This window comes from Talpa occidentalis, unplaced genomic scaffold (assembly GCF_014898055.3).
Source record: "Talpa occidentalis isolate TD23 unplaced genomic scaffold, MPIMG_talOcc4v2.1 talOcc4.4, whole genome shotgun sequence".
NCBI lineage: Eukaryota > Metazoa > Chordata > Mammalia > Eulipotyphla > Talpidae > Talpa > Talpa occidentalis.
In genome coordinates, this window is record NW_023604295.1 from 19869028 (window position 1) to 19894927 (window position 25900).

A 25900-nucleotide genomic window follows, 5' to 3' on the forward strand; every position below is an offset into this window, starting at 1 on the left:
AATCTCTGAAAATAAACAATATATAGTTCTTCTACAGACATATCATGCATCCTGTGGTATATCTGTCAATTCATGCTCTTATGCATATACCAAGCAGGCAAATGCATGCAGGAGTCTCTACTGTATCTATATAAGCTCAGGTTGGGTTTGGGAAGGCTCTAATGAACAGCACTAGAGAAAAAGGATTCCCTCACTGAGAACTTTGGCAGATAGGAGTGAAATAATCAATATGCATGTAAAGTAGAATATTAAGCATCTATTTTGCACATGTGCACTCTTGAAATTGATAGAAATACAACTTAAAAATGGCAATACAGCAAAAATTCATTCTTCTAAAGACTAACTGTAAAAATGGGTCATCATTTTTCTGTTAGAGCAACAATGTAAAGAAATGGTAAATATAAGAAAGCACTTAAGGTCAGTCACTTTAATGTAAAGGGTCTTTGTTAAAATAAATAAAACTGAATCATTTCTATCCATTAACTAAGGACATGAATTTATGTACCATAATGTATACCAATCCACTCCTAAAATTGCTTTTTAAAAATAGACAAATATTTCCATTCCATTTTTAATACAATGATCTCTAAGTGCACAGTGATAAATTTACATTCAAATAAACACACGTAGCTACTGAAATAATTACATCAATTCCTGCTAATATAGCCTTACTGGATTCTGTTCTTACCCAGCTTAACTTCTGCATTTTCAGTCAGCAGGACATTTTGCCCTTTAATATCTCGATGAATCACTTTATGCTGGTGCAGGTGACTCAGCCCCTGGAGTGATGAAGATTTGAGAAGGGTTAACAGGAACATAAACCAAGATGGAAATAAAGTATTTGGGATGTTAATGATCCAAAACACATTTAAACCTACCCAGAGATACTTTCATTATTAAATTCACACCTTTCATGTGAATAGGACTATTATAAACTATAGGCAATTATTCAATATAAACCGAAAACACAGGTGCCTTAGCAATGTATAGTGCTGGCTAAAGGAAAATACTTCCATAACGACTTTGATCTCAGGTTCCACCGAACCACACAGTAATGATATGGTTCTGACATATGTAAATTTCAGCTAACAGTGCCAGAAAAGTGAAGTCTGCTTGTATTTGCTAGGTTGTGACAAGAATATCTACAGAGTTTCTGTACATAAAACTGATTAAGTTCCTTCACTTTTTAAAATTTTTAATTATTATTTTATTTTGTTCCGTCATTGTTAATTTATGGACAGTATTTGATGTCTCGCCTCCTGTGTAGTTCCTGCACTCTCCCACCAACATAGGACACGAAACCCCATCACCATAGCCCCTTGAGCAAGTCCTTCCCCTGTTTTGATCCTTCTCCCTCCCTCTCCCCTGCAATATGCCTCAGATCTATGGTCAGCTCGTAAGTTTTGTCTTTTTTCTGACCCTTTGTTTGGTTTCTCTATATTCCACAAAGAAGTGGTACAAATGGCCAAGCGGAATATGAAAAAATGTTCAACAGCCCCTATCATCAGGGAAATGAAAATGAAAATCACAATGAAATATTACCTCGCACCTGTGAGGATATTAAAGGAGAAAAAAAACAAACAGAAACAGCACATGCTGACAAGGAACTCTGTTACACTGTTGGTGGGAATGTAATATTTTCACTCATTTTTGAGCAATATATGAATTTAAAAGTTGAAATTTACCTTCTATTTACATGGTTTTAATTAAGTACAATAAAATATTTCTGACCAATCAAGAAATGTTCCATTGTCTTTAGTCAATGTGATTCACATTAAAAAAGAAAAACAATTTCTATTGTTTTTGTAGGCATAAAGCAAAGTCACTTTTTACGGGTTGATAATATGCGTGACTTTGAGCTCATTAAATAACATAATTATCTGATGACATCCCAAATGGATTGTGTTTCATTTCTTCATGAATTACTCTGATTTTGGTTTCTGTGTGGTACGTACGACTTCTAAAACCTATAGATTTCTCTAAGGCAGCTGTGTTTCTTCAATAAATTATAACCTAAAAGAATTAACATTGAGTGAGTCTTGAAGCAAATTAGTTAATGCAATGACTTTATAATATCAGGTATTAGATACTCAAACGTTATCATTTTATTATTTATGATTCTCTGTACTTTTAATTTTTTTCCACAATAAAATCATGGTATGAAAGATAAAACCGACACAAAAAGAAAACCAAACTAAACGTCTGGATATCTCTACTGAAAATAATCAGCAAGAGAATACTGATGCCCCAAAGATCACTGTGTATGTTTAGGCATATCAATAAATATAAATTATGTGACATGACAGGTTGTGCCACTGACTTGGCCTTTAAAAAAAATTACCTATCTTATCTATTAAGTTGGCTCAAGGTAGACATCATGCAGATTAAAATACATGGTTTTCATAGCATACAGATACCCCACAAATTCTTAAAAGAGGGAATAAAGATAATTTTTCCTCTTTTACTCTCACAGTGGTTAGAAGAAGATAAAAGAACACCTGGGTGAGGTAGAAGTTGTATTTAATGAGTTCATACACTGCATGGAAAGTCATCTCTGAATCTAAAACCACAAAATTTTATAACAGGTCCTAATAATGAATGATCTTATTTCAAGTATCAGTTATCATTGGGAGAATATATTTTAAAAAGGACAAAAAACTGTATTTTCATACATTTTTAAACCAGATAGTGAGAGACACTCATGGGGTGAAATATCACAGTTGCATCCAGAGCCTTGCAAATAACATGACCAGTGACCCAGCAGTGTAGAAAGACATACTGGGCAGAGCCACCTTAAAGATACTTGGCACCCACTGGGTGGTTGGGAAGATGAAATAACCCATCATGATTTCTCTGAATGAGTAAAATTCCAAGTCATATTTTAAATTAAATTATACAGGGCCTCCCCTGGTGGCGCAGCGGTTGAGCGCTGGGCTGTGAAGCTGCCCGCAGCCTCTGCAGCACCAGTTTGATGCCCATCCGCCAGCGAGGGTCCCACATGGCTCGGCAGACCTTCCTGTCTGGCCCGCTGCTCCCCTCAGCAGTGTATTTCGTCAGTCTGCCTGTTCTGTTCCCTGCTCTGGCTCTGGTAAATTCTCTCACCCTCCCACACTTCTGACTGTACCCAGTGCTTGTATAAATAAATAAATAAATCTTTAAAAAAATAAATTAAGCTTACATAATGGTATATAAGATAAACCTAAGAGTTGAAGGAGAGCTGCAGCCAAACCTCCTGGCTTCCTCCTCAAATTTTTTGTGTGCTGTTTGAGAAATGTTTATGTCTATTCCAAGCCATGGAGACATTTTCCAGTGTTTTCTCTTTAGAGTTTTATTTTTTTTTTATCTTTCATCTTGATATCTATAACTCACTATAATTAATTTTTGAATATGGAATAAAGCAGATTCAAGCTTCAATTTTGTATAGTGTTATTCAGTTGACCATGATGGTTTACTGATACGATCACCCTTTCCCCATACACTGCACATTTCATCTATCATAAATCAAGGATCCATATGAAGGGAGTCTATTCCTGGACTCTCAATTCTGTTTTATTGACAATTTGTCTATTCTTGTGACAGTACTACTCTGTCTTAATCACTCAGTGCCTTTAACATTAAGTCCTGAGAAATGGCAGTATAAATCCTCCAGTTTTGTTCTCCAAGATAGCCCTGACTTTCTGCCAAGAATTATTTCCATACAATGTTTTAAAAATCAGTTTGTCAATACCTGCACCTATACCTGTCATGATTGTGGTAGGAAGTTCAATGAAGCCATGGATCAATATGGGAAGCATATTTTACAATATTAGTTTTCTAATCTGTGAAATGGTATACATCTTCATTTACTAGTTTCCTCTTTAATTTCTTTCAGTAATATTTTGTAGTTTTCAATATAGACATTGTCCAAATCTTCTTAGAATTTATTCTAAGTATTTGTTTTTTATACTACTATAAATGTTATTGTTTTAAAGGTTCACCCCCTATTTGCTTAATGTGGTCTGAATTAAATGAATAAACAACATTTTTAACCTTCCATTCATCCATCCATTCACAGCACATAATCTGTCTCTCAAAGTCTTATCACAGACACATCATGAAAATAGTTTTAAATTCCACTCTGTTTATAAATAAATGTTCTGTTTATAAATAAATGGTCACCAAGTAGATCTAGAAGGAATGCTCAACAAGAGATAACTAAACAAATAAACAAAAAATATAAATGTTTACCTTTTCCCTGAAGTGAAATGAACAAACATGGTAACACTTCACATTGCCTGACTTGGATTTACAGGCAAACAGGCAAAGTTTTGTTCAGCTCTTTTGATTGACAGAGGTGATGAAATCACATAATAGTTTTTGAAGCAAAATCAGTTAAACTAAGCTTAAATTAGTTGTAAACATTCAAAAATGCAAAATTCAAGCTATCAAATATCTCCAAAACAATTCATTTCCTAGAAGGAACACTATCTCTATGACTTATAGTCAGATTTCTAATGGAAAACACCATTGTAATGAATGCCATGCAAGGGAAATCACACAAATGAAAGAGCAAGTGGGCTTATTCACAGTGGTTCTCACTTCCACTAGAGCAGACCACAACAAACTCCCCCCTCCACTATCACTGTTAGAATAACATGTTAAAGAAGTTTCCAATATGTTTATGAACTTAAGTGGAAGGTTAATACAAAGTTTAACACTTCCCATGACAATACCTGTTGTTACTTGTGTGGTTACTTACTCGTAAGATCTCCCTGCAGATGTATGCAATCCACTCCTCCTTCAATGTGTTACCTTTTGTGTTCTTGATCAGGTCAGTGACAGAACCAGCGCCACAAAACTCCATCACCAGCTAACAAAGGAAGCAAACAAACCATTATAATAATTCTATTTCACAGTTTCCACTGGGTTGAGATAAGAAAGCATAAATAAATCACTAACTTACAATTACAAGCAAGGGAATTGAAACAGTAATCAAAGCATCAAAAAAAAAAAAATTCAGGACCAAATGGTTTCATTAATGAGTTCAATGAAACCTTCATAGATGAACTAATACTATCCTCCTCAAAATCCTCCAAAAAATCAAAGAAGAATAAGGATTTTCCAAATACACTTTATGATGCCAAAGTCACTGTGATGCCAAAAGCAAACAAGGATACCACAAAAAAAGAAAACTATAGACCAATATCCCCACGAACATAGATGTAAAAATCCTCAACAAAGGCCTCTCTGGTGGTACAGGGGTTAAAGTCTCAGCACTACCAAGTTATCACCAGCCATAGTGGCCTAACTTTGATCTTCAGCCAGGGAGCTATTCCACATGATGCAACAGACCTCTCCTGTCTCACCCACTGCTTCCCCAGCAGTGTATTTCAGTAGATCTGCCTGTTCTACTCCCTGCTCTGTCTGTGGTGAGTCTTCTCACTCCCGCATCTGTGGCCTACACCCCAGTTCTTGTATGCGTAAATAAATATAAATCTTAAAAAAAAATCTCAACAAAATCTTAGCAAATCTGGGCGGTTGAGTGCTGGGCTGTGAGGCTGCCTGCAGCCTCTGCAGAGCCAGTTCATTCCCTGGCTGCCGGCGAGGGTCCCACAAAAAACAAACAAACAAAAAAAAAACTTAGCAAATCAAATTCAACAACATACTGAAAAGGTATGACCAAATGGGATAAATTCCATAGATGCAAAGATTAACATATGCATATAAATTAAAATTATTCACTACCTCATCAAGATGAAAAATAAAAATCATATGATAACATCAATAGATGCAGAGGAAGCACTTGACAAGACCCCAAATCCATTTATGACAAACACTATCAAATAAAATGGGGAGAAAAGGAACACACCTCCAAATCATATAGTTGATGGCAAGCCCACAACAAACATCAACTCAATGGAGAACAATCAGGTAAAAGATAAGTCTGTTTACTTTTACTACTATTATTCAACAGCATTGGAAGTACTATCTAGAGCAATTATTCATAGAAAGAAATAAATTAATCCAAATTGGAAAAGAAAAAGTAGAACTATCACAATTTACAGATCATATAATAATAGAGAAAACTCTAAGGACTCCATTAAAAATCTATGAATAATAATAAGAGAGTACAGAAAAGTGACAGTCTACAAAATCAACATATACAACTCTGGTGTGTTCTTAGAACTATAGAGAAAGAAATCAAGAAAATGGCAGCATTTACAATCACATCAAAAACAACTGAGCACCGAGGAATAAACTTAACAAAGGAGGTAAAAGAACAGTACAATGAAAACTATTAGTTATTGTTTTAAAAGAAGTACAAAGATGACACAAGGAAGTAAAAAAAATTCCATGGATTATAAGAATAAATGTTGCTAAATGGTCACAGTTCCCAAATAATTATAGAGATTAAATGCATCCCTATCAAAATTCCAATGGCATTCTTCAAGGAAACATGCAAATATTTCTTCAATTTATATGGAATCACAGGAGATCATGAACAGCTAAAGCAATCCTGACCAAAAAAAAAAGAGCAGAAGTATAGGACTATTTATAATAGGTAAGGCTGAAAACAACCCAAATGCCCAAAAGTAGATGACTGGATCACAAAGATGTGGTACATATACACAATGGAATACTATTCAGCAATCAATAAAGATAAACTAATGTCATTTGCAGCAACATGGATAGAATAGAAGGGATTATGCTCAGTGAAATAAGTCAGAAAGAAAAAGAAAAATATTGGATGGTTTTTCACTTATAGGAGGAATATAGGGAAACAAAATACAACTAGAAGTCAGACATTCAGCAGGGAAAGGGGAGGGAGAAGAATCAAAACAAGGGGGGAAGAGCACAAGGGTCTATGGTGATGATGCACAGGTGAATTGGTGGTAGAAATTTCATGGGGATTACACCCAATGTAATATATATATAAAGAAATTAAATTTTTTTAAAAAGAGCAGAGGTGTTCTGCTCCCATATGTCAAATTATACTACCAATCAAAAATAATCAAAACAATATGGTATTGGTATAAAAATAGACACACAAGTCAGCTCAATAGAACAGAATTGGGAGCCCAGGAATAAACCCACACTTAACTGGACATAGGAGTCAAGATAATCCAATGGAGAAAGGAAAATATATTCAACAAATGGTGTTGGGGAAATTGGATAGCACACACAAAAGAATGAAACTAGACCCTATCCCTTACCATATATAAACATTAACTTAAAATAGATGAGACACTTGGGTGGAAGACATGAAACCAGAAAACACATAGAGGAAAACATAGCCAAAACACTGTCTTCAGTGATGTCTTTGGGGACTCAAATATGATGGTAAAGAAGACAAAAGAAAAATAAACAAATGGGACTACATCAAACTAAAAAACTTCTGCACAAAGAAACTATTATTAAAAGAAAAAAGTCACCCTAACAAATGGAAGAGCATAGTTACACATCATACATCTGACAAGGGCATAATATCCAGAATCTACAAAGAAGTTATACAACAATAAGAAAACAAATAACCCAGTAAAAAAAAAAAAAAAAAACAGGTAGAATTGCTAAATAAACACTTCTCCAAAGAAGACATAGATAGTCAGCAGGCATATGGAAAAATGCTTATCATCACTTAGTATCAGGGAGAAGCAAATCAAAACCACAACGAGATGTACGTCACACCTGTGAAAATGGCCCATATTAAAAATACCAGAAATAAGTGCTGGTGAGTATGTAGAGAAAAAGGAACACTTATACACTGTTGATAGGAATACAGACAAAAAACACTATGGAGATTTCCCAAATCGTTTAAAAATAGATTTACCATATGATCCAGAAATACCTTTCCTAAGTGTCTACCCAAGGTATACAAAAACATTAATTCAAAGGGATATATACACTCCTATGCTTATTGCAGCACTAGTCACAATCGCCAAGTAATGGAAAAAATCTAAGTACCCTAAAACAATGAGTGCACTAAGATGATGTGGTGTATATATACAGTGGAATTACTACTTAGCCATAAAAAGATGAATATTTGCCATTTGCGAGCACATGGATGGAACTGTAAGGGATCATGCTAAACCAAGTGGTCAGAAGGAGAAATACTAATACTAACTGATTTCACTCATGTGGATTATAAAGAAACAACAAAAACACAAAGTAAAACAAACCAAAACAAATTCTTGAAATCTGACTGAAGGAATAAGGTCATGAGAAGGGGGCATCAGGAATATGAGCAAAAGGGGGAGGGAACTCAATGAACTATTGGGGAGAATTATTGGTGCTTTGGTGGTTGGTGATGGTATGGTAACATACATTTGTAGATATGTGAACCTATACACTAAAGCATAAATATCATTGTAAATGAATGTTACCTCAAAAACCACAATGAAATAAATATAACTTCTTTCCAAAATGATAGAAAAGGTTGTTTTTTAATTTTCATATCTAAAAATCCTAGTTGTAAATTGAAGGAAATTTCCATATTGTAAGTATTTTTTAAATGAGGGCAGCTAGGTGGTTCAGAGATAGTTGAGAATAGCGCTGTGCTTTTCCCCAGCAGTTGAACTTTGTCTATCCCATAGAAGCAGAATTATTCCCTTCTCTGAAAGAACTATTGGTTCTCTAGACTGTCCTAAGTTAAGACAATAGAAGTGCATGCTGTTTATATTATTAGGTTGCAAGTGGCACTGTAAACTGTCAGAGTAGAGACTATCTGTTTTTAATTAACTTCAGCAAATGTTCCCAGGAGGTTGGACATATTGAATAAATTCAACGAACAATAAGCCCTAATTTAGCACCTTTCATCCAAGAAGCTCCAAGTTCTCTATAAATATAAACTCATTAAAGTACTCAGCAACCTCATAAAATAGGAAGAAAATAAACATCTACTTTTCTTAACAGGGAAGTAGAAACTAGAAGAGGAAAAACAACCCATCTGTTTTTATATTCATTTTCAGATTTTGGAAAACACATCCATTTCCATATTTTATTCTTCTTCAAGAAGAGTCTCAACAAAAGCCACCTTGTTAGGTAGTTACATATTTTTTGTTGTTATATGAAGAGAAATCAGAATAACTAGCAATCAATCTCTGACTTGACATTAGAAAATATACTAAAGTGGAACCATAATGTAATCATAATGATGATTTTGGCTTTGTCTAAATGTATGTTCCTGACATCAATGCCATATCACTGGATCCTAACAGATACCCCTTACCCCTTCCAGAAATCTCTGGACATAAATTATGTTTGTTATTTTCTGTCTGCCAGTAGCTACTCAATAAAGAACTTCTGAAATGAGTTTCATGAATGATTTTCCAAAGCCTGTTCTCCAGAAAAGGTTCCATGGAGAACATGGAAGGGTTCCATGGAGAACATGGAAGGGTTCCAGAGTGCCAATGGAAGTTTAGGAACCTACCAGAATCTTTTGTAAGAAAATTTGGGTGTCATAACAGACCATGTCTTAAGTCAGTAAGAGTTGTAAGATTACCATATGATACACAGGATCATATCAGAAAAGACTCAGGAGTCACCTTGGAAGAGGCTCTTCGTGGCCAAACATGGAATAATATGAGCATCAAAAAGAATTATAACTGCAGTGTTTTTAAATAAATGCATTCAGTTAAGCAAATATTAGATACACCTAACTCAATGCATTAATAAACAAGTCTATAAACAGTGAAGAAAATGAAGAAAGAACATATTTTGAGAAATGGTGATTAAAAAATCAAAAATATATGCTGCCTTTCTTATACAAAACTTACCACTGGGTAATTACATAACAAAAGAAGTAAAGCTTCTCTTCAAAAAGCACAAGTATTTCATCTAATAAATGAAGAGGGCAGTGACAGAATTAGGATATCATTATTTACTATCCCTAATAAATGAATGGGTTTAGGCACTAATCATTGGTGGTTACTAACATAAAAAAAAAAATAAGAAATAACCAGATATTTTTGCCTCTCGATTCAAATAACGTATCACTTAAGAAGTAGTCTTGCCAAAAAGAAAACAAGCAAACAACTAAAAACCTAAATTGGATCAAGCCTCTAGTTCCAACTACTGAATTACAAGAAATCTGGAGGACTAAGGAACATATCATGGGGATACAATAAACAAGACCTAGAACAAAAAACTCCACAGAGCCAATGACCCATTCACTTCAACAAATAAACTGTAGGAGGAAAAAAGAGAGATGGAGGGAAATCTATCATTTTAAAAACATCTACAAAGATATACAAAAAAATGCAATGAATATAATGTCTCTGGATACTGAATTTTTAAAGTAGCTATTAAAAATTCTCAGACAATTACAACTTTGAATGTAAACTAGATATTTAATGATATTAAATCAAAGGGGCCTTCTAAATGGAATCTGCTGTGGTCATTTCCAACCTTCCCTTTCCAAACCCAAACCCTCCATAATACAACGCTAAAGAAAATGCCAGCATAGAGCAACCATGGTTCAATGACAGCAAAACAGACTGAAGCAACATCTTTGACTACAAAGAAAATATTTTCCAAAGTGAGCAAAACATCTTTGTGCCTCTTTTCCAAATCCAGAATCAGCTGGAGGACATGTCCCACCACTGAGCCCCATTAGGCCATACAATTACAGTTCCCAAGGAAAGCAGAGGAAGCCCAGTGACTCCAGTCTTTTAAAATTAGATTGGAAAAAATAATTTCAAATATTCAATAGGAAACAATCCTGCTCTAGCCAGGCACTAATGTCAGTGATTTCTATAATTTGCTTCTCCATTCAGCTCCAGCTGAAGACTGCTAAATTCTTTTCATCTCACTATGGAACAAAATGACTGTTAAATTATGTAATGGGATTTTTTTTAAAAAAAGGAAAAAGAAAGAAACCAGCATTTGCTAGCAATCAGTTCCTGTAGCCACACAGCAACACTGATAATTACTGCCACTGCACAGCAGGGACCCTCCCTCACCACAAGTAACCCCATCACTTTAATAAACAGAAACGGGGCTCAACATGCCAAACCCAGCAGCAATAAGTCAATAACATCACATTTCACAGGCAAGAAATAATGGATCATTAATATTCTTCCAAAAAGAAAGATCACAAAGATCTTCCATGAGGGCAACAGAAACTTAACATTTACTGAGAATTTACTATGTGCCAGGCACTAGGCTAAGTGATTATGCAACTGTTAGTTCATGAATTCTCCTTTCCCTCAATTCCCCTTTCTTTATTTGGAACTGAAGCTCAGTGATGGTCTGCAGCCTAATCCAAAGCATATATACTCATTCAGTAACCAGAACAGAGTTGAAAGCATGGATCCCAGCACTAGCTTTGCGATGTTGGTGTTTTCTAACCACCCTGGGCTCAGCATCCTATCAGCATCACTACAAAGTACAAAATGAAAGCATCAGCCTCACTGGTCTAATGTGAATATTAACTGTGTCTATGAATGCAAAGCTCCTAGAACCTAAAAATCTCAATCTCTATTTATCCCTTTCCATTCTTTCATCTGTTTGTATTTATAAAAGAGCAACAGGAAGAATTTCCAACTTGGAAGACAACATCAATAGCTCTGTAAAAACCTCTTCAGTTGGATGAAGACACAGGGCTAAAAGATACTTTACAAGTATCATTGGGCACATGTGCTCCTAAAAACTCGATTCATGAAAAATACCAAGAACATAGGTGTATTTTTCAAGCTTGTGTCACATGGCAGGAAGGGCATTCCAGGGGGGCATTCCAGGGCATTGGATCTTTTCACGTGGAAGGTTGGAAAACAGTGGAAAGCTTTTATTTATTTATTTATTTATTTATTTATTTATTTAAGATTTTATTTATTTTATGTAGAAGACCTGGGGTAGAGGCCAGAAGTGCAGAGGGTGAGAGGATTCACCAGAGACAGAGCAGGGAGCAGAACAGCCAGACTGACTGAAATACACTGCTGAAGGGAGCAGCGGGCAAGACAGGAAAGGTCTGGTATGCTGTGTGGGTTAGCTTCCTGGCTGCTAGTCGAACTCAGGTCCTAGCTGTGGAACAGCTGAGACTTAAACCCTAAGGCCACCAGGGAGGCCCATGTGTCTTTCACTTGGGAAGAAAAAAGGCAGATGAAGTGGAAGGTGAGGGCAGAACTGTGCTCGGACATAATGGTGACCAGGCCAGGGCCTGGGACAGTATCATTGAGGAGATACTTAAAATAGCTCAACATACTTAACATACAGGGCTGCATACTGCAATTATTCAGAAAAGGCCTGTTTGGGTTATTTAGTTATGAGCAATTATTTCTGTGTAAATTAAAAGGTAATTGTTTTTAAACAAAGAGTTCTCACTTACTTTACGATTTACATGGTTGTCACATATTTTTATCAGTTATATGTCTAAGAGCAAGATGTTTTCTCTCAGCACATGCTTATTATGCCCTTCTGTACTTCCCCTTTGTCCAGGACAACGGAGAGCATCTTTGGCCTCAGGTGAACCCAAAAGGAGATTTAGAAGCAAATCTAAGTCAGCCCCGAGGCACCTCCTCACTAGAGAGGGGGCTTTAAATGGAATCATCTTTTGAATCAATATTTTTGTGTCTCTTGGGTAGATACCTAGGAGTGGAATTGCTGGGTTGGATGGTGGCTCCATTTTTAGTAGACTGAGGAACCTCCAGGCAGCTTTCCACAGTGGCTGGACCAGTTTGCACTCCAACCAGCAATGTAGGAGAGTTCCTTTTCACCAGATCCTCGCCAACATTTGTTGTTGCTAGTTTTTTTGATATGTGCCATTCTTACTGGTGTGAGGTGGTATCTCAATGTGGTTTTGAAAAGAAAAATATTGGATGGTTTCACTTATAGCAGGAATACAGGGGAACCAAATAAGACATCAGTGTAAAAAAATAATAGCAATACAAAACACAACAAAGCAAAAACAGACAATTATAAATCAGAGACATCCTGCAGGGGAGGGAACAGAGGGAGGGAGGGAGGAGCACAGGGGACTGAGGTGATGGTGCACTGGGGAAGGAAATTCTATGGGGACTACACCTGAGAGGGTGGGGGGAAGCAAATATTGTTTAAAAACAAACAATGATGTAAAAAAAATATAATATAATTAAAAACATTTTCTCCTCTTTGAAAAAAAAATAAATGGAATCATCTGCTGCAGTCATTCTTAATCTTCTCTTTCCAACCCCAGTCCCCTCTGAAATAATTTAAAAAGGCTTCTTCTCACGACCAACCTTAAAAACTTAGGATGATTTCTGGGGTCCCTGCAGTATTTATTCACGAATTTATAGGTTTTAAGTTCATGTAACAAGAAACAAAGCTTTAAGATATTTTAAAACTGCAAGCATTACCCCAGATTACCTTGACAGAAACTCCCTCCCAAATGTCACCAGGCACCCAAAAGGAGAGACTACTAACAGATCCCTTCCCTTTTATAGTACAGGAGGGGGTGAGGCAGGAAGAAGAGGGGGGATCAGGTAGATAAATATCTGCCTAAAATGAAAGAGCCTGGCCCCAAGCAATTAAAAGGCACCCTGAGAATAAAGATAGGAAAGATAAACTTCCAAGAATTCACAACTCTGCAAAGGATCAGCCTTTTGACCTTGAAAGTGAAGAAACAGCAAGACACAGGATATTTTTATCATGCATGACTGGAAATAGCCACAGACCTCATCTGTATGATCTATGAAGGTGTAAACAAAACCCAAATTCAGTAACTTTGCTAGAGAAGGCTGCTTTATTTGCCAAAAGTAGTTTAAGTCTCACAATCTAAAATACATATGCTTCAAAGAATAAAAAATGGTAGGTATGCATATGGATACCTTTATTATTTCAATAAACTGACATTAAAGGTAAAGTAAAACGGTTTGGAATTTCAAATTTTGAAAAGCAACCTAAACAACCTTTTGCATTCATTTTCAAATAGTTGTGTGTGTGTGTGTGTGTGTGTGTGTGTGTGTGTGTGTGTGTGGCGGGGGGAGGGCTCCTTTGGCTTCTCAATTGTACTTTTAGTATAGGAAAGAATACTTAAACTACACATTCTAAGTTTTCCAAAGATAAAACGATGAGTTGTGTGAGGGCTGTGAAGTGTCCCCAAATTTGTCAATAAAACACGTGGATAAAGAATGACTTTATAATTTGAGAATGACAAATGGCAATTTGAATATACTGAGCCAACTGATACTTTTAGCACCAAGAAGCCAGCCCACTGGCAATGCTCACACAACCCCAGGTCTAAGGAGACAGTCACCACAGAGTCAGTGTGGTAGCATTCAAGGACTGATAGATGTTAGCTGCATCTTGTATTTGCTATCTGGTGCTCAAATTTTACAGTGTGTTTACAAGGTCTTCTGAGAATTTTTCCTGTCTGGCACAAATCATTACATCTCTATTTTGTCCACTGACCCAAGCATGGAAAATAACCTCAAGGCTGTAAGAAATGTTCAGCTCTGCTTCTCAGCATGTTATACCCAAATAGATAAATCTAGAGCAGCAAGAGTGGAGCAACTTTATAGACGGATTATATGTAAGAAAGTAATTAATGGCCTTAGGAGATTTATGACTAAGCAACTTGGTAGTCAAAGATTCTGAGAAGCCTAATATTGTGATATTGTGATTGATGGCAGGAAGAATATATAGGAAGGATCTTCAATTCCCTTCCTGACACAGACTTCTGACAACTTTGGAATGTCCCAAGAGAGTCAGAAAGATGCCTTTTGTTAAGGAAGTGCCATTTGGAAAGCATCAAAGAATGGGGACTGGTGACCTGTGGTGCCACCAGTGATTAGAAGGTTGGAACTTTCAGTCCCATCTCTAACTTCTGAAGGGCAGAGGGACTGGAGATTTGAGTTCAGTCGCCAACCAATGATCCAATCAATCATGACTGACTATGTAATGAAGCTGCCATAAAAACCCAAAATGTGAGAGCCAGAGGTTGGTGAACATGTGGAAATTCAGGGAGAATGGGGCATCTGTGGAGGGCAAGGAAACTCCAAGCTCTTGCCCCGAGCATTGCCTTAAGCATCTCTTTCAACTAGTTGTTTCTGAGTTATAGCCTTTGTGAAAAATAGGTAACCTAGTAAGTAAAATGTTTTTGAGTTCTGTGAGCAGATTGAGCAAATTAATAGAACCCAAGGAGTGGGTTGTGGGAAACACCAATGTATAGGTGGAGGGTCAGAAAGGCATCTGCTTCAGAGGGCAGTCTGGTGGGGCTGAGGCCCCAACTTGTGAAATCTGATGCTCTCTCCAGGTAAATGGCGTCAGGGTAGAGTTGAAATGTAGGACATTGAGCTGGTGTAAGCAGAATTGCTTGGTTTATTTGGGTTTTGGGGGAAAAAACCAGCCCATTGGAATTGGGTGCAGCATCCTAATTGGAGTTACAATTTTAACATAAATAGATACATAGACTTTGGCTCAAATTAATCTAGAAATGGAACCAGAGATTTGTATCAACAACTAGCAGAAAAAGGTTGGGCATACATAAAATCTTCCTTTTGTTAAGATGAAAAGCAATTTAAGCACAGTTAAAACAAAATTCATTCGGATGAAAGAAGAAATCATTTTCACATTCTTGTCACAGAATCACCCATTGATTTATAAATATGGCTCTATTAAAGCTGAACTCAAGCCCAGTTGCAAAGTATTCAATTCGGTATAGCTGTGGCTCTGTTTGTATCCAAGCAACTTACATTCTGTTTCTAAAGGTCATGCAGCTAGATTAGGAGACTGTTCACTTTATTACTTCAGGGAAACCTGCATTCACAAAGTCAGGCTTTTAAAATGTTCTCCCTACAAAGAAGATTCAGTCATTCTCAAGACAAGTGACTACTGGAAGAGGCTGCTTTAGTTACAAAAGTGCGAAGCACCAATTAAAATAATTCCCAAAAAGCCTCATTTCTGATACAAAGAACTGAGAAAAAAATTTTAATTAACCGTTCAAAAGACTTAGTTGGTTAATTTTTTAATGGTGCTATCTGCGATGCTTTGCATTTAAATATTAAAACAATCAACAGTGTGAGTAGCCATGGTTTTCCCAAGACATGAAGCCACAGCAGTGTAAATCCAAACTATCACAGACTGAGGTTTACAGACTATGGCCAACCTCAATGCAGATTCTAGAAAGCATCTCTCACTGGTAGCTGAATGAGGTCATGTCTTAATTCAGCTTGATAGCTCATTCCCAGTTGATCTTAACAGTGGTTGGGGCAAGTAATGTAACTGCATAATGCTGAGTTTGCATGGAAGACAATAGGGAGAGATGGGGCCTCTGTGCAAACTGGAGTGGGCACATGCCCTTTAAAACAGCTGGTGTGCTGCTATCACATATTTCTGCTATTTGGGATTTCAGGCCCAATATTTCCAGATCATCTAAGTTTTCAAAACTTTTCAAGTAATCCAGACTTCTGTGTGAAACTGCTCCTTTTTTCTAATGTTGGCATAATTAAAACACCACCACCTTATGTGAACCAAACTAAACACATTTACCCAGACAGCATTTAGCCTCCAGGCTGCCAATGTGAAGCTCAGAACCTAGTCACAGTTACTATTTTTGTAAGGATTAAAACAAATGCTAGAGATACTGCCTCCAGTGAGACTAGAATCCAGGTCTCTTGATTCTAGACCACTGTTTCATCCAACTGTTGGAATGTTTGTTCCTAAAATGCATAGAGAATAATTTCTTACCTCTCAGCTCTGTAAATGAACAATGTTGCAAGTTCATGAATGGTTTATTGAGTTATTACAGTACAAAGATCTGCAATCTTATGTGATCATTCAGAAGCTAATGCAAAATTTACTTCTTTGAATAAGACATTCAAGCCCAGTGATCATTGTGATGGTAACAAAAGATGCCACAAAATGCATGTGACTGCACTTCTAATTTTAGAGAACTTCATCTGTTTAATAGAGGGCACATCTCCCTGATACTATGTGGAAGGGCACACAGTTGAGGGCCTCTCAGCACTGAGATGCGTGAAATGAGATGGCAAGGCTATGTCAGAGCTCGCCTCTGTCTTGTTTCCGAGAGATTGGAATCTTTATTGAAAGAGCTCTCTTTTTTGATATCCGGATCAGGCCCCGAACAGTTGATAAAGGAGAATTACTTGGCCATTATCAAAAGTAGTTGTATTTCCACAAAGAGCTGTACTAAACAAGAGTTTATCTCTACAAGACTGATAGAATTCACACTGATTACAATTCAATCAGACAGCTGAAACAGCACATAGATTGGCTGGTAGGATATGTGCAAACCTCTGTCTTCCAAACACAGCCAAAGAAATAACCTGGGGGACAATTTGCTGTGGTCTGAATATAGGGAAATAAATGTTAGAAAGGCTGCTCTTGGTTGCTGTAGGCTATGTCTCTGGAAAATCCATAATAATATTTTAATATAAATGAATCCTAACAGAATGCCATTAATCCAGAATCAACTACCTGTGACCTTTGCAATTATTTGCTAAAACATTCTCAAAAACTATAAGGTACTTTTCAAAATGTATTTCTTAGCTTTCCTGTCAGTCTCATTAACAGCTAATAGGTTTTGCATCCTTTTTGAAAGTTGGGGAAACTGAGGAATGAAGAGAAAAGGAAAAGTCAAAATAAACTTATTTGAACAGAAAACTTCATTCCTGCCTGGAACCTTTGACAGTAGCATATTTCACAACTTAAGGGAAAGGTACGTGAGCAGGGCTCAGGGGGAGGAGTTTAGCATCAGGCAGCCTGGGGTCAGCTAGCTCCGGGCCTCATCACAAACCAGCTATGAGGCTTTGGGCAAATTTCTTAACTTTTCTGCGCCTAATTTCCTCATCTGTAAAGTAGGTATAATGATCATATGTCATTTGTGGAGTGACTGTAAAGATCTAATGAAACACTATGACAATATAAGCAAATTTAAGATACGACATGTGGTAAGCAGACACTAAGTACAATCTGCCATTATCATAAACTCAGAGTGGCCCAATTTAATAAGTTGGAGGTCTTGGAATAAATATGCACTATTGCATTCTATAAACAAGTTATAGATATAACTATCCCAGTATTAAAATCCGGTATTAATTTCCTAATTCTTTATGGTTCCAGTCTTCTCTAAATTTCTCAAGTTTCTCCTTAGTTTGTCATCAAATAAAGAAGTGCAACTAGAAAAAGAACGCATTTGTCCTCATGCAGCATTTCATAGCTTTGTATTTTTATCTCCAGTGACAGAGATGTTGGTTGGCGATGGAGTGCTGGGGGCGATGGCAGAGTGGGTGGTCCAGAGGAGCCCCCTTGCAGGCACAGATCTGGCAGATGTTTGGCCTCTGTGTTCCAAGCAGAACCTGGAGCTTGTCACTGCCACATTTCACCACCTACTTTTTTTTTTAAAAAAAAAGATTTATCTATGCATACAAGAACTGGGGTATAGGCCAGAGGTGCAGGGAGGAGAGAGGATTCACCAGAGACAGAGAGAGTGGGGAACAGAACAAGCAGAATGACTGAAATACACTGCTGAGGGGAGCAGCGGGCGAGATGGGAGAGGTCTGCTTCGCCATGTGGGGTGCTCCCTGGCCGGCTGGGGATCGAACTTGTTCTGCAGAGGCTGTGGGTTGCTTCATAGAGCGGTGCTTAACCCCTTGCGCCACCAGGGAGGCCCTCACCACCTACTTTTAATTACAGATGGGAAAACATCTCTTTGCCAACTTCAGGAAGGGGATTAGTTTGCTGAAAGAGTCCCCTAATTCATCTCCCTGCTTGTATTCTGGGCCTATCGGTCTAGTCTCAATCCACTCACCACACGGGCCCTTTGCTAGGTGGGTCAGCACACCCTCCACCACCTGCAAAATCCTTCAGTGGCCCCCAAACTCCCACCTCACTCAGAGTAAACATTTCCTTCCTTCCAATGGCCTGTAAGGTCCTGCATGATCTGGCCCCAGGCCTCATCTCCCACGTCTTCCGGTCAAAAGGGCCTCATTGATATTCCAGGATTATGGGTTTCCTTTGGCCACCAAACACTGCAGCCCTTATATCTGCATCCCCATTAATTTTGCCCTGCTCTTCCAGCACTGACCAGCTTCCGACATTCACTAGTGTTTTCTTATTTTTTAAGTTTATTGTTTACAGTCTGGTAAGAATGTAAGCTGCATAGAAAGTAAGGGCTTTTGCCAGTTTTATTTACTGCTATATCCTAAGTTTCCAGAAGAATGTCTTGTATATAGCAAAGCCTGATGTATATGTGAGGAATGGTAAGTGAATAAATGAACACAAACACTCAGGCCCTTGATTCCCAGCAACCAGAGCCCCTTCCAGAGGAAAAGCAACTGGCCAGGCTGAGACCTGAGGAGCAGGGGCTAGTTTCCAGCATATAAAAACCTCCTGTAGATGCCATGCAGAAGCATAAAGTCTTGTTGCTTTCTCTCGGTGCTGATCTGAAATGGATCGCCCTTCTGAACAGTGAGATTTTGCTCATTTGAAGAAAAGCTTCCAGTGCCTTTCATGGAACTTCAGGCCTAGTTAAAACAGTCACATAGTGCATTCTGTAAATGCCTAAATTAGGTACTCCATCATCAATGTCTTACATTAATGACCTTGGAGACCCTGGGGAAATCAATGAACTTCACTGGGATCCAGAAAAACATATGACAACTAATTTTCTTTCCAGGTTAAAAAAAAATCTCAGCATGAGGAAAAAAGGTGAAAATGAGTCGAACCAAGTTTGACTACTCCTCTCCTTCCATCAACCAATGACTTATATGTAAATACCCCAACTTTAATTAATGGCTCAATCTAGCAAGAAAACCAACTTTCCTATCTGGCCCATCTCAACAAAGGAGTGATATTAATAGTTAGGTATGGCTTATCTAGAAATACTTATACAGCTTCAGGTGATAAGCTGGGAATTGGCTCCAAAGCTATATTAATGCTTTCTTTTAATTTGAAACTATAGCCCTGATCAGACAAAAAACCTTTCTACACACAGTCTTAAAATAGCTCTCATTCTCCATTTTCCATCTGTTGTTGTTGATGGCATTACGGGGGTCATTGCCAAAATGCTAGAAGTTTGTTCTATGGGAAGACAGAGACAGTTCCACGTTTGCTATCCCATTACAGGCTATTGAATCTGCAGGCCGCAGGAAACTGGAGTTTCACAAGTTTCTGTAACAATCAGATGAACCAATGATAGTAACAGTAAAATAATAATAATAATAATAATAATAATAATAATAATAATAATGATTACATCTAAATGTGTATCTAATATCATTTCCACTCACAAAACTATTTTGTCAGTATTATGTGCCTAGCACTTTCCCAGTGCTGAGGAATACTGAGATGCAAAAGACAAATCCCTGACTTCAGAGAACTTCAAGAAAGCCCCACCATAGTTGTTAAGACATCACTTTGTAAATGTAGATCTTCAACATTTTAACTGGCTGAAAAATGTTCATTTATGGATTCACTTAAGAGATTCCCTGTTGGTTAACTTCTATATGCATCTATAGGGACTTACTCAAGGATTTATTTAGTATAATTTCTGCATGTGCAAACGCTGGGTTAAAAGTAAGCACTTTCTTTGGGAGATAGATGTGTGTGTGTGTGTGTGTGTGTGTTTACCTGTGTATATTCCAATTGCCCTTGAGTAAAATTTGTATCAACTTTATTTCCACAAGCATGGAGTGGCCATTGTAAGTGCTATCATTTAAAATAAACTTTGCCAACACGCTAGGTAAGAATGGTATCTAATTCTTGCTTTCTTCTGCATTTATAATGTTAGTAAGATTATGTTTTAACATTATCTTTATTGATATTTCTTACTTTGTTAACTTACTTTGTTATCCTGTCCTCAATCTTTCCATTAGTAATTTCGTTTTTTATTGATTTATAAAAACTATTCACATCTAAAGGCTACTTAATTCTTTGCCCATATATATGATCAAATATTTTCCCTAATCAGTTATCTGCATTTTAATTTTATTGTGGGTTTTTTTGGAAGAAGAAACTTTTAAATATTGGTATAATCAAGTCTGTCATGATTCATTTTTAATGTCTTTGCTACCATATATCTCTCATATAGTGACTACATTTAATGTCATATTTATTTTTCCCTATACTTTTACATTTTTAATTTTTATTGTACTATACATTTAAGAGACCACAATTAAAAACTTATCGTAACTTAGAAATTACATGAAATATATAAAATCAATATAATCATACAAAGTGTATTTATGCCACAGTACATTTTTTATTTTAAATTTAGAGTGGGTCTTATAGGGGAAAACATTCCCAATTACACATTTCATTTTAAATACAGTGGCAATGAACATCCATTGGCAGAAAAATCTTATTTTTGTGAACTAATATTATAACTTTTTGGCCACCAATTGTATTTGCTGTACATACTTTGTCTTCTAAGCTGAAATATAAATGGTTTACACATTAAAAGAGTAACTTATAGCCAAGACTGTGTTCTTTGAAAAATTATCCATGAAATAGCAGTCACTGCATCACTATACTTTAGTACACAATTTGGCATCCAGAAAACTCTAGGTATCTCAGTAAATTTTGTGTGTTAGACACATATTAAGACATCTGGCAAATGAACAAGATGATTAAGTGGTTAAAAGCGTATTTTTAGAGCCAGGAAATATAATAGCAACATGTGGGGTATACAAAGAGAGAAAGAGAGAGAGGAAGGATAAGAGAGATGGGGAAGAGTGGGAGAGAGGTGGGTAAATGAGAGGAGGGGGGAGAAAGAGAGAGAGAGAGAGAGAGAGAGAGAGAGAGAGAGAGAGAGAGAGAATGGCCTTATAAGAGTAAGATGATTATAATATGGCCATCGAAGGTTAAACCAAGACATCATTATAAAACTGTCTGAAAGATTATGTGAATACAAGTTCAAGTGACAGAAACCAGGAAGGTGGGAATAAGAATAATTTGAGCTAGACAGGATAGGGGCAAGAGTAGTGGTCTTAGCATCAGACACATTGAATTTTGTATTAATGAGACAGTCGACCAGAGCTGTCAAAGTTATAGGATTTGACACATAAGTGAGTGGATGAGGGAAGCAGAAAAGGAAAGCAACATTTGAAAGTACCTATGCATATTAGACACAGTCCTGGGTGTTTTTTACTCACAGCATTGGAATTTAAATTTCAATCATCCGCACAGTAGCGCTAGATAAGGAGAAAGACTCTTGTGTATGGGTTGGTTGGATCCTAGCTCCATCATTTTTAGCTATAGAGACCTTACTTAGCTTATTTATCCTCTCTGTAAACCCTAGTTTCAGCATTCAAAAAATGAGGATAATAATATCTACTTGAGAGAGTTAGAATAAATGATATAATCCATAAAAAATGAATAGTATGATATCTGAAATGAAATGGGGGAAAAAAAGAAAACCAGAGAACTTAACCAACTAGCTTTAAGGATGGGTCACATTACGAGAGAGAAGACAGAGATGCTGAAAAGTTAGAGAGGTATTCAAGGAAATGGGGAAAAGACTGAAAGCATAATGCTATGGAAACCAAGAGTCTAATTAAATGTAGACATGAGGATAGACATATGGGACATTTGCTCTTCAAGTAATAAAGACAAATTTGGACAACACTACATACCCAAAGTTGGTCATCCATGCCTGGTGGGTTCTTTTTGATAAAAGCACCGTAGTATGTAGCAATATTCCTGTGATGAGAATATTTCTTCAACATATTAATTTCTTGTTTGATTTCTTCCTCTTCATCCTGTAGTAGAACAATAAATATTGTCTTGTAAATTCATGTTTAGTAGAATTCTGCTTTTACCGCTATCTATATCAACTATGCAATAAGTTCTTAAGTTTTTTTATTCTATGGAGATAAACAAGTATGGTTATTATTTAACTTGACTTTCCTTCTTGAGAACAAAGAAAAAATTTACAAGGCAACACAACAGCACTCCAAGGTGGGGGGTCTTCTGTTTGCACACCAAACAGGTAGCACATACATCCTGCAGGAAAAACAGCAAAACCTCATTCCTTCACCTGGGAATGATCAGGTGGCAGGTTATTGAGATAAAATTAACCCTAGATCTTGGAACTATGCCCACTGAGTACCTATAAATGGTCACATCTGGTACAGAAAAGATTGAGGAAAGTAACAAGGAAAAAAAATAACAGGTTCTTAGATTGAAAATTTTTTCCGTTCATTTTCTTTGAAGTCTACTTTTATTGAAGTACCTGACTGAAGATGATGAAAGTCAGATGGGAAAATGGAGCAACTGTAAGTTCCCTAGATCTGAGGAAGTTCACAAAGCAGGAGTACCATCTCACCTTCTGGAAACTAAGCATGAAAAGAAAAGGGGAAATGTGGAAGTACCACAGATGTGCAAAGACATAACTCTCCAAAAGAGGAAGTTTCCTCTTAGTCAAACTTCAGTCATTCTGATTTTCAATGTGGCAGCCACCAAACTGAACCATTTTAAGTGTCCCTAACATCCCTGACATAGAATGCTTATGTTCCCACATAATTTTATTTTGCTATGTACTCATCCATCAAAGTGCAAAATGGTATTTTATTTTTGACATTGATGGAAAAATTCTCCACTCCCAAGATAATTATTTGAAGTGTGGAGGCAGCCCCCAAATCTCTAAATGTAAGATGTTACAGTACCATCACCCAACTCACTCAAGGGAAGTCCGCACCCTGTCTCAGCTGCTCGGCATCCCACTGGTGTGTCTACATTGCTGGGCGCTTCTGTAGTCTCCCATATAGTTTCTTCTTTTCTTTTCCTCTTCACATAGTTTCTACTCATCATTCCTGACTGAGTTTAATAGACATGCTCAAGGATGTCTTTCCTAATTCTCTCAGGCCATGTTAACTCCCCGTGATATCCTACCTTCTTTCTCCAGGCGCCTTATTTGCTGGTGCTGGAATGGAGGTGTGGGCTACACTCTGTCATAACTGCCCTTTTTCTTGACTCTTTTCTCCACAGATTGTAAGCACTCCTCTGCCTTCAGAGCTTACTTCCAGGATCCTTTCCCCAGTAAATCTCTCTGATTTGACCGACTTGTGCCTAGCATGCTGGGGCTTCACATCTTTTCCTTTGAAGCACCCTCAGAATTAGAATCTACCTTAATCTGTCTCATAATGTAATAGCTATCTCCCCTTCCTACTAGTCCATAACAACTTTGAACACAGGGACCCTGCCTGCTGTGGTTCTCTATAACATTCCTAGCACCAAGCAAAGTGCCTGTGAATGAGTGTGAATAAAAGAATGAAAACCTCCAAGGCTCCAACTGCCCACAGTGCCCACAGTGATGCTAACACGATGAGAATAGTAAATGGCCGATATTTCCTGATCTCACAAAAATAAGTTTCAGTAAAAAACAGTGCAAGCTTGCAGACCTAGGAGATACTCATGTTATTTATCATATGGCTTAACTATGTCAGGACTAGGTAATCTCAAAATAGAAGGTACAACTGGAATGCTGAGCTAAGGAGAGGCATGTGGCCCTAACAGTAAGGAGGGGAGTAGAAGAGGGAGGGGTGAGGATGGCAGCTGAGGGAGGGGCTGGCATACTGCTGACCGATGACTCCCTCCCTGCAGCTCTCCTAAAGTGCCTGCATCCTCACTGCAGGTCTAAGGAGAGAATGACCTTCAACTTGTTGAAGGGCTCCTGGAGTATGATATTCCTCAAATGTCTTATTATCATGCATATTAGATATTTTTAAACTCACCATGTGGGACCAAATAATCGTGGCTGAATGTAGGCTGTGAATGGATGTGCTTTAGGAAGCCTACAAGGAGGGGAAAACACAAACCTGAGGGCTTCCTTGGGCTGTCTGGCACTGATGCTGCTTCGATTACAAAGACAACTACAAAAGGCAGTAAGACACCAGTCCTTTATGAGCCTCACAGTCAGCTCGTTCTGAACCTCTGTGAGAAGCTGCGCTTGTAAGCTTGCAGCCTGCCTCCTAGTCTTTCAACAGGATGGTGGGTGAGATGGGAGTATTAGAAAGGGAAAAAATATCTTATAAAGCTTACCATATCATTAAGAAAATAAGAACTTATGAAACAGATAAATAACAGTGTAATTCAGTATATAATTAAATCTAAAATAAATAGTATTGGAGATGCAAATGAAATCAGTATATTCTCCAACACTTTGCAAAGGTAAACTGAGGCAACTTAACAAAGCATATGCACTCAATCAGAAAGCTGAAGGCAGACAAGTGGGGTGCATATTGAGTTTCGCTCCACCCCCTTCTCACTGTGTAATCTCAGAAAAGTAACCCACTTTTTGAAGCCTAAGTGTTTCAATCTATATAGAGGTACAGAAATTAACAGTATCACATGTCACCATTTTTGTGATAATTAAATGAAGGATGTGAAAGTTATGAAGTATAATACAAAATAAAAACCAGTATTAGTCTTTTCAACAAAGAATAAATAAATAACATGGGAAGGAGGGCAGGGATGTCAGTAACTTGAATTTTAGGTTTAAATTGCACTGTTTCCAAACACAATCATGGAACTACTGTGGGTCATGGTGATGTAGCTTTAATATAAAATCTTGATCTTGATCTCATATGACCTTGTAAGTGAGCATGTAATTTATCAGGCCTTCAGGGCTACTGTTGATTCAGATTTCTAGTCTGGGGCAAGGATGGCAGTAAGTTATTCAGTGAATTTCAAAGGGAAGCACTTACTAGTGAGCACATGGACTCATTTAACTATTCCACAAAGTCGACACTCTCACAATACAGCTCACTGAAGGAGATGTGCTACATTGTCTTCAAAAAGACAAAGATAAAAAAAAAAAAAAAAAAAAAGAGGCCTGTAAAAGAACATAATGTTATAAAAGTAGGATGATTCCTGTTCTGTAAATATATGCTTCTTATGTCTTAAGAATTAAGCATACAGATCAACCTCACTGAGAAACTAATGCAATGAGGAAAGCAGAGAAATGGTAACAAATTGTCCCAAATTTAAA

At 37.2% G+C, this 25900-nt stretch overlaps 1 protein-coding gene across 5 annotated transcripts in view; it reads right to left on the reverse strand.

Moving 5' to 3' along the window:
- TNIK (TRAF2 and NCK interacting kinase) overlaps nucleotides 1–25900 on the reverse strand; it is a 400363-nt gene that overhangs the window by 128053 nt on the left and 246410 nt on the right. For all 5 annotated transcript variants that reach the window (XM_054700355.1, XM_054700354.1, XM_054700353.1 and 2 more), the window contains 3 exons: nucleotides 22545–22670; nucleotides 4739–4849; nucleotides 689–779 (listed from right to left, as the gene is read on the reverse strand). In XM_054700355.1, coding sequence (XP_054556330.1) covers nucleotides 689–779; nucleotides 4739–4849; nucleotides 22545–22670 — 328 coding nt within the window. The remainder of the gene's footprint in view (nucleotides 1–688; nucleotides 780–4738; nucleotides 4850–22544; nucleotides 22671–25900) is intronic.